At 34.9% G+C, this 14,241-nt stretch overlaps 1 protein-coding gene across 2 annotated transcripts in view; it reads left to right on the forward strand.

Annotated features, from left to right (window-relative positions):
* The window catches only part of Zip48C (Zinc/iron regulated transporter-related protein 48C), a 252,599-nt gene that overhangs the window by 18,525 nt on the left and 219,833 nt on the right, over positions 1–14,241 (forward strand). Inside the window, exons 3-4 of one of the 2 annotated variants that reach the window (XM_072537193.1) lie at positions 1,661–1,792; positions 13,531–13,759. In XM_072537193.1, coding sequence (XP_072393294.1) covers positions 1,661–1,792; positions 13,531–13,759 — 361 coding nt within the window. The remainder of the gene's footprint in view (positions 1–1,660; positions 1,793–13,530; positions 13,760–14,241) is intronic. The other variant, XM_072537194.1, reaches the window with a different exon arrangement.

Genomic DNA, 14,241 nt, shown 5'->3' on the forward strand with positions numbered 1-14,241 from the left:
GGCTTATTTGCGATGGGTGTGGAGCACAGAATAAAAATTCCACGGTCATCACCATGCTGAGCTATTGGCTTCAGTTTGAAGCTCCAAGACAAATAAAGGAAATTGAAATAGTGTTTCCCGTTGTGGGGTATTCTTATATTCCTCCTGATCATGTGTTTGGGTAATTGTTCATCCTGATGAATATGTAAAGTTAATCAAAAAGTTTGCCACTGTTTACAGAGCTGGAACTGGTGTTGCAATTAGGGACTGAAAGGCTGAAACTCAAAAAGTAATAAAACAACCAGGCTATTGGCATTTTAAGTTCCAACCGTCAAAGAGAGTAATCATTACAAGAGGACAAACAGTACCACTTATAAGGGGTGAGGCATTTTACAAAACTGACTTATGCGCACCCAAAAGCTTATGCAAAAGAGGGAAAAAAGTCTCACAAATTAGTCCAAGAACACTGAAGGCTGGGATAGCGATTAAAGAAGATAAGAAAAAAAGTATTACTAAGCTATTGGAGAAACACTACGGAAAGGGATGGCAAGATAGAGATGAACAGCAGTTAAAATAGTGGATAAATGTTATCTTGCGTTGTTGAGTAATTAAACTTATTTTTCTAATAGATTTCGATTTTCTTTTCTTTCAAAATATTAAATTCATCTGCAAACCCCGACATGTCCAAAATATATCATACAATTACCTGTTTCTGGGGGTCCCTAGATTTTTTCAAAGTGTTTTTTATGTATTATTATCAAAAACCTCAATTTTCTAAAAAAGTCGCTGCTTAATTTAATAGGATATAGATTTTACAAGTTTTTCTTCATTATCTCAAATCTCATTTACCTGGACTTGTCGGGTTTTGAATCTAGGCGACTGATATATAAAGAAGTACTTTATTTTTTCGCAGCAGCAGCGTATTTCGTGTTTAATAAGTAAGGCTAAAATAATTATTACATTTACTCTATATAAATAAGTAAATACTGAAAGCTTCACTTGTATTTACTGCTCTTATGACCCTGTTAATGCAAATATCCTAAAAAATACTTGTCCTGGATCGGTAAATAGGTAGTTACGATGTTAAAAAAAGAAATATTTTCTTATCGCTAGGTTCGTGAAATAATATTACACATTTTTACTTCTTAAAGGGCAAGGTTTTGTATTCTTTTAATAACTCAATATACTGTTAAATATTGTTATTAAAGTCTTATTAGTATTTCTCCCGGAAATAGAAAGATTTCAAAGTAATCTTGTAATTATGAATGCGGAAGTTCAGAAAGTCGTTTTTATCGATGCCATTTTTTCTAAAAATCTAGTCATTATGCGTATTAGGTCAGAAAATACTGAGGAAAGAATAAGGATACTTGATGGTGTTCATACTGGCGCACAGTTCTTGTAATGAATATCCTGTGCTGTACAGATAATGTAAACAGGTGCAGATTAATACTGCAAAGACAAATAGTGGAATAACTTCTTGACTAAACAACAACCAGTGGAACAACTGTTTAAAAGCTTAGTAAGACATGTTTAATGTTGAAATTGTAATCACACAATACGAATAATTACTGATTTTCAACTTTCAAAAATAAAATCTTGTGTGAATAATGATATACCTATTGAAAATTCTTTAAATGTATTTTTAGTTTATTTCTTCTCATATTCCGTTTATTTATTTCAGCGTTAAATACACCAAGTAGTCGAAGAGACAGTCGTCGCAGTAGCGCGCGCAGAGATTCACACTACATGCCCGACACGACTACCATTGAGGGATTCACAGAAACAGGAGGAGCGCTGCACCAGAGAAAGGGGGGTAAGTAATGCTAACATACAGTATAGCCCAAAATAAACAGTACTTAACTTGTAATTAGTTCATTGTTTTAAAAAATACATATTATTGACACTTTATAATATGTTCTAAATGAGCTCCTCCCCTGTCAAAACAGACTTCATACCGATATTCCAGATTTCTCGTAATGTTATGGAATAAAGGTTGTCTCAAGTCCGCGAAGAAGACTCTAACGGCACCCCTTAACTCATTGATGGTTTGTGGTGCCCGTTTAAAAACGGCAGTTTTAGCAATGCTTTAAATGTATGCGTCTGGAGATGTTAAGTCTGGAGAATGTGCAGGATAGGGGAAGTCAGTAAATCGTGAAATAAATTTGTTTGGAAAATGTCCCTGAAGAAATTGACGAACTGCGACAGCAGTATGGCAAGTTGCTCCATCCTACTGGAAAAATTGGTCTCGAAATGCCAAATTATATGCACGACAAAATTGACGTAGATCAGGGATAAAGCGTCTTAAAATTGGTATGTACCTCTGTTGATTAAGTGTGACTTGCCTACCATTTTATTCAATAAAGTATGGACCAATGATTCCGTGTCCCTAAACTGCACACCAGACACTCACTTTTGCGCTATGTTCAAGAAGGGAACTTCTTGAACTTCATCTGGTCTGGCAAAGGCCAGAAATTGATTTGTGCGACGATTTACATGGCTTGACAAATGAAAATGTGCTTCGTCTGAAAACCATACATTTTTCAAAAATTCAGGATTTTCATACTGTAATGCAAGAATTCTGGCACAATATTCCACTCTACTGTGATAATCCCTGGGATGTAATTGTTGATGTACCTGAATCAAATATGAAAATGCACCCAGCTCCTTAAGGATTCTTTGCAAGGATCGTTTTAAGCCAAGATGCAACGCTGTTCTTGTCTGGCTGACTTTCGGATTTTCCAAGATTCGCTCAAAAACACGTTCATGGTTATCGTTGTTGTTAACTGTCCTGGGACGCCCTGAGTTTCCTTTTCGTTTGCACAATACATTACCAGTATTTTTAAACTTTTCAACAACCTTCAAAATTGCAGCATTACTTGGAGAACTTTTATTAAACCGTTGTGTGAATTGATCACACACGTATTGCAGACTTGCACTATTACGTCGGCCGATTCCGTATGAGCGAAAATAATGCTCCACAAAAAACACTTTCTCCTCTGTACTTAACACCATTTTTAACAATTAGGCCTTAATAATTAATTGTTTAAGGATTACTTGAGAGGTCTATACTAGTTAATTTGAATATGACAGCTCGCACAAAGAGACATCTATGTTTCAGTTTCAGTACTGTTTATTTTGGGCAATAATGTATTATAGTTACTTTGCCAATCAAAATACAGGATTTTTGTTCCGTGAGATGAAATTTCACCAGATCTAGGAAACTTGTACATACAATTTTTATACAACATATTTTTATTAAGGTAGTTCTTTGCACCTAAACTAAGGATCTATTTATTATTTCTTACAAGAAGTACTCTGATAAGAATTGCATGAAAATTTGGATTTAGGTTCTACTTACCTTCCAATTCACTTTTCGACTTTGGCTTATTTTTAGTTTTTAGGGATGAAAACTACCGCTATTAGAAAAAAAAATCATAATTGAAAATTCAAGCAATTTGAAATGATTTAATTATATAGTGACATTAAATTTAGATTTCTTTACTGGTTTAATTTTTCACCACATAATTTCTACCATTAAAAAAACCACCACATTTATGTATTCTATTATACCTGTGTATATACATATATATACATATATATATATATATATATATATATATATATATATATATATAAAAAGATATTCGAGATAAAAAAACCAATAGCCCTTTTATTGACTCAAACCCATCAAAAACATTTATATATTTTTTCCAAACGAGTCACAAGTACTTCTTTTTTCTTTTTTCTTACTCTTATATATATATATATATATATATATATATATATATATATATATATATATATAAGTATACAGTAGTACAGTAACAAAGAAACAGAGTAATGAGAGAAACAAACTGGTATACGTTTTAACACAAAACACAGGCTTACGTTAGCGCATCGGTGACTCACGCACTTTTTGGGACAACACACCCGGTCCTTACTTGCCGTGAGGCAAATTTGCACTGTCCTAAGTTATATAACGCGGGGTGGAGAAAGTTTCTGAGGGAGGGAGGCAGTCGCACACACATTAACACGACAGCTGACGAGCTGGGCGTACAATTTGGTAAAATAACTATATTACTATTACAATATTATAAATAGGTTGTTTTTACAACAGATATATCCTTCTGAGAATTGTGATACGTACCACGCGTCGTAGGTATGCTATTTCTTACAACTGCTCCCCTCTTAGATCTGAACGTCCCGATCAGCAACTTTACATGAAGGCCCATGATAGCGGAATCTACAGGACTCTCCAGATCTGCATAAACCCCTCAGAAAGAAAAAAGCAAAGAAGCAAGCAATATTACTTCTGACAATCTTCTAATCCAGATTTCTTAGTGCATGGCCTGTCTTGGCTAAGGCCAAATTCTTGATGTCATAATTGCACACGATTTGCTTCAAATTAGTAGAGCACGCCATATATCCTCGTAGCTTGCCTTGTCTGTATACGACTTCCTGGTCATCATATACTGCAAAGATCAAGGACCATTGTACTATCGTATCTCAGTACTCTTCCAACTTTAGGCTGCTGATTTTTTAACTCGTCCAAACGACCGAACTTCTTATAGAATACGGACGAGATTGCTTTAGTCATCTCAAGATCTTTGGCAACACAGTGTGCTACAGAGACGTTATGCGGAACACTAAAAAGATTCTGTTAAACTTCTGTGGTCACGCCGAATCTAGCGCTCTTTCTCTCTGCGTAATTTGACATAAATTCATTAAAAAATGGTCGCCGGTCATCTTTGATCTCATATTGAAGCGTTCGTGCTTCTTCTGTTTCATTTAAGCCAGAATAAGATGCAAGACGATTTATGTGAACTACTTTTGGTTTACCTTTCGGCAACTTTTTAATTCGATATATCACGTAATTTATTTTCTTTTGAATTTCATACGGACCTTTTCATTGTCTTTGCAGTTTAGAAGACAAGCCTCGACGATGTTGTGAATTATAAAGATTATTAAGATCATAAAGATCACCGACTTCAGAGCTTTCATTCTTGCATCGGGAATCATATTGATCTTTCATTCTGTCACTGGCTAACTGGATGTGTAGTCGGGCAAGTTCATGAAGGTTGTTCATTCTTAACTTCATGCGGTCGACCTATTCTTCGCTTGCAACATGTTCTTCGGAAGGTCTGCAGCCAAACTCTAGGTCGCAGAGCAAACGAACTTCACGACCTAACTTCAGGCAGGTTGGAGTCTGGCCTGTAGGTTCATTCACCGTCGAACGGCCGTGAATGACTGGAATAAAAAGTTCTGATACAACTTTGGACAGGTGTTTACCTGTCGGTTCATCCTGTCGATCATTCCATCTGATTGAGGATTTAGGGGTGTCGTTCTGGTATAATTGGCACCAATCAATTTACAAACCTTTTGAAAGAGGGTTGATTCAAAGTTTCCCCCTTGGTCGGAGTGGATCTCCAAGGGAACACCAAATCGGCAGAAGAATTTTTTAACAAGTACTTAACATCAATACTTAATAATCCATGACTACCAGGATATATTTATTTCCATCATCCGTTTATGGAAATAGACCTGTGATGTCGATTGCTACTCTTTCCATAGGACTACTAATATTGTACTGTTTCATGGGTGCCCTCTTTTTACTAACTGGACCATTACTGGTTGCACACAGTTCACATTTCAGGCAGTGTCTTCTTACATCATCTTTACAGTTCACCTAATAGAACCGTTCTCTAACCTTTTGCAGAGTCTTCGTAATACCAAAGTGTCGACCTGGTGCACCGTCATGCAACTGACGCAATACTTCTGACACTTTACTTTTAGGTACATTCACCTGAAGCTTAGATTCTATACCATCATCGTTCTCAAAGGTTCCATATAGAAGGTCATCTTTTAGTACTAGACAATTCCATTGGCTCCAGTAAGACTTAACTTCTGGACTACATGTACTAATGTCTTGCCAAGTAATTTTCTCACTTCGATGCATTCAATCCAATACCCTTTTTATACATGGATCCTCTGCTTGGGCGTCTTGTAGCTGTTAAGGCTGCCATTGATCATTAATGACGGTGGTTCGTCTCACGTGACAAAGTCGTTCCTCTAATTTAAGACAGTGATTACAATTTGCACTGCATGGTCGTCTTGACTGAGCATCATCATTTGATTGACTTTTTCGATCGTGATTGATTGAGTGTTCGATCTGTTCTAGGTTTCTCACTGTCGTATTATTTTCTTTCAATTTACAAAAAATGTGACCTATGTCGCCACCATTCCAACATCTGGGTTCGCGTCTCTTCAGCATCGTTTTACGAACTACTTTCCGTACGGTTTCCTCCAGACGTTTATCGTTTTGTTCGTCGCTGTCTTCAGAGGTTCGTACTCGATAGCACCGTGACGCTTGACTAGCTGTTTCGTGTTCCAAGGCAATGGCGAACGCTTCATCTAAAACTTTCGGTCTTGCTCATCGTAAAGCTTTCTATAGTTCACTGTCTCTTAACCCATTGACGAAGATATCTACAGCAATTTCTTCCAAAATGTTATCTGGTGCCTCTGGATAAGCCAACCTCACTATACGAGAAACATCTGCTTCAAACTCTTGCAAATTTTTACTTGCTCGTTGAATTCTACTTCTTAATTGTGGTTTGTAGACTTGTTGTAGATGGGCATCCCCGTAACGTTTGTGTAGTGAGTGAACAAGGTCTGGTAACATTTTTCTTGATCTTTAGGAATTGATCTTGGGACATCCGCAGCACCTCCCCGTAAAGCAGCAGTCAATGAAACAGCCTTTTCATGTTCTGTCCAATGATTGGCTGTCTCAATAGCTTCAAATTCTCTAAGGTATATGGACCAGGAAGACTTCTCATCAATTGGTGGCAATTTGAATCTCATATGATGTGTAGTTTCGTCTCTCGGTGATTCTTCTTTTAATACGGGATCTAAAACTACTGCATTAACTGATGCACTTTTGTATTGGTTATCATTCTCTCTAACTGTTTGAATCTTCTCTTCTACCCTATCGAATGTTCTAGAAACTTTTTCAAATTTCTTATTGTTCTGACTACATACTTCTTTAACTATTTGAGAAGTCTCGTCGAATCCTCCAGAAACATTTTCGAATTTCTCGTCGTTTTGTCTAGCTGCTTCTTTAATAATTTGAGACGTTTCATCAAATTTTTCGGAAAAATTCTGGAATTTATTATCATTTTTTCTAGAAGAAAAACTAATCATTATCTTAGTTATTTGAGCTACTTTTTGAGTTATTTGTGAAAAACCGTCTGAAAACGAGTTTTTTTTGTTGAAAAATGAACATTACTACTCGCAAATAACTCAAAAAGTAATGACTTATTGAAAAAACTCTATAGAACAAAAGTTGCTTAGCGATTTATAGAAGGCACAGATTAAAGAAAAAATCTGAATTTTGGTTTCGTCAATAAAAATCTTCGCATTTCTACTTTCATGATTTATTCTCAGAAGTCGCTGTAGCGTCCATATTGAAGCCATTTTATTGTTGCTTCTTTTGGCGGAAAAGATCTTTCATGTTTAGAGCTTCTTTACCAGTCGCTCTGATGATTCCTGGTGAAATACGTATAAGCGAATATACAGAGGCATATACGTGAAATCAAATACTCTTTTTATGAGTACTAGAAACCAATTCCCCAAGAAGTTTTGCTTAGATGAGGGGATATGTTATGGAATGCAACTTATAGATTCTCCATATCTCTCTTACACCTTTAGCATCATCTGTTTTGCCTTGTAATTTATAAAAGGCACAGATTAAAGCAAATATCTGAATTTTGGTTTCGTCAGTAGAAATCTTCGCATTTCTGATTTCATGAGTTACAGTTTAATAAAACTCTTCAGAGCGGCGGTAGATAGAGTAAAGATAGTGATGATGATATCCAACCTAAGATTGGGAGACGACTCTTAAAAAAGAAGAATCAGTTTTCATCCCTTAAAGTAGCTACGGAATTAGAAAAGAAGTTATGCTATATTATTTTTCATTTAGCTTTAGGTTTTCCCCTATATATTTTTCGATCAGATGTTTATAGTAAGTTTCTATGTACTTTCTTATCAATCTTCTTACCGTTTTCTTTATGTCTCTGTATTCTTGTGTGTTATGTTGTTCTGATTTAAATATTTTTCATCTTTTTCTTAACTCATCTATTGATGGTTATCGAGAAAAGTACTTGCAAACAAGTGAATAGAAAGGCACGCAAATATTGTTTTTGTATACATATTGTTGTATTAAGCTGAACATATTTGGCAAAACGGTCAATATTTTTTGGAAAACTACAAAAATATATTTTGCCCAAGTAATGCACACGGCGTACGTGATATTCCCCACATAAGCACATCATAACTTGCAATATTTGGTGAAATGTGCAAAGTTTACCTTCAAAAATAACTTATATGGAATACTGAAGCAAATAAGTCTCTATCGGTTTAAGACCCATTATTTGATACATAAATGGTTGTAAAAAAAATGACAAGCTCAATCAACACAGATGCTTATTCATTAATTGCTCGTGTTTTAAGTCTGGCATTGTAGATGAGTTAGTAATATTTGTTTTGCTAATTACTCTAATAAAACGATTGTGCCATCTATCGTGTGAAATGTGTATGCTTCTATTTAATGATAACGCAATCTCACTTTTTTGTTTGGCTATTAAGATGTCTTTAACTAATACAGTAAAATAATGTTTTTTTTAAATAAATTAATCTTTATTATTGGGAGCTAACAGATATGTATTGTTTGTTTAAACATTTATTTTGTCTCGTAATATATGTTTACGATTTTTACAAATAGTATTGTTATCCCAGATAGTTTTAAACGATCGATAATATATATAATAGTTAATTAAAGGGTCTAACTTATCTTTTGATGAGTCTTGGTACACTTTATCGGATTATTTCAAGCAATATTCCTTCTAAATGTTTTTTCCATTATTCTATATCTTCTTCTGGTGCCGTACGCAATGCAGCGTGTAGGCTTCCATGCTGGCTGGATTATGCTTAAGGATTCTTTTTCTGCTCTTCTTATTCTTTTACTTCTTCTTTAAGTTCTCAACTTCCTAAGTAAGGATATTCTTTTCGACTTCCCACATTTCGCTTTCCTCGAATTTTACCTTGCATGATAAGCTGCAATAATGAGTATCTCTGCTCTCTCATAACATAGCCTAAGTACTCAAGTTTTCTTCTTGTGATAGTCAATTCCTATTTTAGTGTTTGACATTCTTTGAGTCCATGATATTCGTAGGAATCTTCTGTAACACCAAAATTCAAAGGCGTATAACGTATTTAGATGCACTTGTTTTAATGTCCATGCTTCCAAGCCATAAAGAAGAGTAGTGTATCTTCTTCTTTAAGTTCCGCTCCTATCGGAGATTGGAAATCATTCTGGCAATTATAATTTTGTTGGTTACGCGCCTGAATAGTTCAATTGAACTGCATCCAAACCATTCACGGAGATTGCGTAGCCACGAGATTTTACGTCTTCCTACGCTTCTTCTGCCTTTGATTTTACCCTGCATTATATTCCTTAGTAGTTCGTATTTTTCACCTCTCATGATGTGCCCCAAGTATTCAAATTTCCTGATTTTTATGGCATTTAAACTTCGCATTGTTTTCCTAGTTGTTCGAGAACTTGTTCGTTTGTTTTGCGATCCATCCATGATATTTTCAAAATACGTCGGTAACACCACATTTCGAATGCTTCTAGGTTTTTAATGTTGGATTTTTTAAGTGTCCAAGCTTCAACCCCATACAAAAGGGTGGAGAAAATATAACATCGAAGCATTCTTATTCGGAGCGATATATTGATATCGCGATTGACAAAAAAGTTTTCTCATTCTATTAAAAATCGACCGTGCAATATCAATGCGGCATCTTATTTCTTTTTTCTGATCAGTATCTTCTGTGATCCATGCTCCAAGTTATTTGTACGAAGATATTTGTTCAATTTCTGTATTATCTAGTACTAGCTTAACTTTGATGTTTTGTGCTTTTGTAAATACCATGAACTTGGTTTTCTTCAAATTTATTTTTAGTCCATAATCGTCGCAATATATATTTAGTTGTTCAGCAAGGTGTTGCAGTTCTTCTAGTGTTCCTGCCAGAAGGACGGTGTCGCCCTCACTGACCTCGGCAAGCGCTAATTCTGAGATGGCTTCAATGTATAAATTGAATAACAAGGGTGATAAAATACATCCTTGGCGGACTCCACGGCGAATCTGGATATCCTCAGTCAGTTCATTTTCAACTTTCACTTTTGCTGTTTGGTTCCAATAGAGGTTACATATGATTCTAAAGTCTCTACTGTCTGTTTTTATTTAATAAACTTTCTTTAAGCCGATTATGCTGCACTCTGTCAAATGCCTTTTCAAAATCAATGAAACAGGCATATCCTTCCTGATTTGTATCTAAGCATCTCTGCGAAAGAACACTTACTGCAAACAGTGCATCTCGTGTTCCCAGTCCTTTCCTAAATTCCATTTGTGTATTACTTATGCCTTCATCTAATTTCCTATGTATTCTATTGTGAATTACTTTTAAAAACAATTTCAAGACATGACTCACTTAAGGCTATGGTGCGATGTTCATTGCACTCCTTTGCATTGGCTTTTTTGGGTAGCAGTATGAATGTTGATTGGAGCCATTCTTTAGGTATTATACCTGTTCTATATATGGTATTGAATAGATCCAAAAGAAGATCAATAGATTCATTATTTACAATTTAAAAAAAAAGAAACTTTTTATACGTGTCTTAACTTCTTTGGTTTGGTCTACATTTGATGTTATCCATGTTTCTAAATATTTGTAGGTATCGACACTGTCAATTACAGTATCCTCAACAATCAATTGGATGTTTGCATCTGCTGATTTAGACATGATCATGTATTTAGTTTTTTTCAAATTCATCCTTAGTCCGTCTTCATGACAGCATTTATTAAGTCGTTGCATTACGTTCTGTAAATCATTGTTGTTGTCCGTCATTAATACTGTATCGTTTGCAAAACTCAAGTTATTCAAAACTTTTCCTTGATAGCTATACCTTCTATTGAATCTGAGAGCCCTTCTTTAAATACCGCTTCACTGTAGACATTGAAGAGTAGTGGTGACAGCACGCAACCCTGGCGAACTCCTCTCTTTATTTTGATATCTTGGGTGTTCTGATTGTTAACTCTTACCTTGGCAGTTTGATTTCAATATAGATTACATATAATTTTTATATCACAGCTGTCAATATTTTTGCTTTTTAATCTATCTACAAGATTTTTATGTTAAACCTTATCAAATGCCTTTTCAAAATCTACAAAACATAAGTACATGTTCTGATTCATATCCATGCATCTCTGGGTCAGCACATTCAAGCCGAACAAATCATCTCTTATGCTGATACCAGTTCTAAAGCCAAATGGTGTGTCACTAATTTCATATTCAAGAATTTTAACAAATCTGTTGTGTATTATTTTCAAAAATGTTTTAAGTGTGTGACCCATTAAAGCTATTATTCTGTGATCTGAGCAGGATATTGCACTTGACTTTTTGGGTATTGCCACAAAGGTCAATTGCAGCCATTGTCTGGAGATTGTGGCAGTTTGATATATTAGATTAGAGAGTTCAACCATTACATCAATGAGTTTTAATCCGATAGCTTTACCCTGTTTTGTGTTTTTGATGACATAGATGACTTATTTCCGTAATATTGGTGGTCCCGTATCCTCTGTGCTTTCTAATATTTTTTTTCTTTCACCATTAAATAGCTTTTGGATGTAATTATTCCAGTGACACAATCGTTCCTTCATATCAGTAATAATATCTCCTTTATCATTTTTAAGGATATTCGTTCTATTGCCTTTTCTAGAAGCTGTCATTTCTTTGATTTTTTTGTGTAAATAAAAAGCTATCATAATTTTTATCCAGATCTTCTATTTTCTTGCATCTGTCGGAGAGCACCCTCCCTTTTGCCTCTTCTCGAATTTTCTTTCTGATGTTTTGCTGAATTCCTTTATATTTATTCAGGTCTTTTGCTTTATGTTTTCTTTGTTCTTCCATAAGTTCAAAAATTTCTACTGTCATCCAACGTTATGTTTTTAGTCAAGTGGATTGAGGGTTTCTTTTTTAACTGATACAAGGGAATGTTGAATTTTTCCCCATTTTTGGTCAATAGTTAGAGTTTCTGCATTATCTTCTTTGACTTTCCTTAAGTTCTCGTTTATTTTAAATTTCGTTTACGCCTATATGTGTTGTCTTGTTTAAGCCGCCTTGTATCCATTATTTTCAACAACCGGATTGTGATCGGAGAATATGTCAGCTCCTGGTGACCTCCATGTGTATAATCTACGTTTAGGAAGTTTGAACAAGGTATTTGCAATTATGAGTTCTTCATTAATACAAAAATCAATCAGCCGGTCGCCACGTTTATTTCTCTCCCCGAGTCCATATCGTCCCACTCAATTATCCACTTCTCCTTGGCCCACTTTAGCGTTTAAATCTCCCAATATAATATTAATATCATGTCTTTTAGTCAGCTTTAAGACATTGCCAATTTGTTCATAGACGTTCTTTATGGTATCTTCATCATGCTTTATTTTTAAAACATCATGTTTTAAATGAGAGTTGAGAGATAGCATCAATACTCGATCAGAGTAGGGAACAAAGTTACAAACAGCTTTTTGAGAATTGTTATCAACTGTAATGCCAACTCTCTGCCTGTGATTGGAGTTTTTACCGGAATAATACATTGTTCAATTTCTGGTGTTACATTTTCCTGATTTAGGCCATTGTATATCGCTAAGCCCAAGCTCTTCTTATTATTGTATTGATATTGGGTATGTCACACCAGCTTCTTATGTCTCTAAACCTTGAGTGTCGTTTGCGACCTGGTCCAGTTACCTTCAAATCTGCCCATTAAAATGATTTTTAAAAGATTATATTTGTCGTCTCTTAAAATATGGCCTAGGTATGAGACCTTTCGTTGTTTAACGATGTTTAGAAGTTTATTGTATATGTAGTTGCAATGCCTAATTGAAACCGTTGTATATGTAGTTGTGTCTGTGTGTGAGCTGTCGGTTTCCTTTGTGGACTTAATCCATTAACCTACACTTTTAAGAGGTATCTCTTAATATCTATTTTAAGAGAAATCTACTCATTATATTTTTGAATATTAATAACCTATTTGATAATAATGATTTACAAATGTAATTCACATATATACTACAGCTATATATACAGGTATATACAGGGTGTGGCATTAGTGCTAGGAAGTCCATTTACTTATTTGTCGCAAGAGATATGAAATAACTTGAGTAAAAGTTGCAGCATAGATAGGACCATACTCTAAAATATTTTCAAATATACAGGGCCACCCATATTAACAGGGTGGGACAAACTTCTTACTATTTGGATTAGAACTGGAGCAATTTAACTTGCGAAAGGTCGCATGACTCCTGAGTGATCATCTTTCAGTGCTCCATTTTTCTCTTCTTCTCAATAGTTCTATCAAAATGTAGATGATTAATTTAAATATTGAATCAGACAAAATAATATATCTTACACTTTGTTTTTTTTTGTCCTTTGCAGTAGGTATAAAGTCTGTAGTAGTACAGAAAGATATTGAAGATAAAGTTCGTATGCAGAGTTTCGACGAAACGGATGACTGCAACATCGAGGAGATCCAAAAAGGCCAGTGGAAGCGAATTATTTTATTGGTTGTCGCCATTACCGTTCATAACATTCCAGAGGGTTTAGCTGTTGGTGTCGGCTTCGGGGCTATAGGAACTTCACCGTCTTCGACGTTAGAGAAAGCCAGGTAAGTGAGTTTACTTATTTTATGTAGGATCTGGAATTGTCCAACGCAGATATTGAAAACACAAGAAAGAACAAGGAAGATTACACACGCGATGATCTAATCATCTCAAAAAATTCGCAGACTCGAACTGATTAAATACGAGTTGCATATGAGTAGAGAAGAATGGTAGAATTATAAGAGTTTCATTTTATTTTAGGCGAATAAAAAGCATATATTTATTTAAAGCTATATATACAGGGTGGTCCTTAAGTAATTGTGCAAACAGAAACTGTAGATTCTGCACTTTAAAATATTACGATTTAAGCCAACTTGCTTTAATAAAATGTTGATATTAAGAAAGATACAGGGTGTTAAAGCGGAAATTTAAAATTTTATTTTTCGCTATAACTTTTACGTTGGTAAATATTTTTGGACAAAAATTTACAGTTGGATGCTTTTGAGTAGGATAAATTATAATTTTATACCTACTTTAATGTAACTAA

The sequence above is a fragment of the Diabrotica undecimpunctata genome, chromosome 7 (assembly GCF_040954645.1).
Source record: "Diabrotica undecimpunctata isolate CICGRU chromosome 7, icDiaUnde3, whole genome shotgun sequence".
Taxonomy (NCBI): domain Eukaryota; kingdom Metazoa; phylum Arthropoda; class Insecta; order Coleoptera; family Chrysomelidae; genus Diabrotica; species Diabrotica undecimpunctata.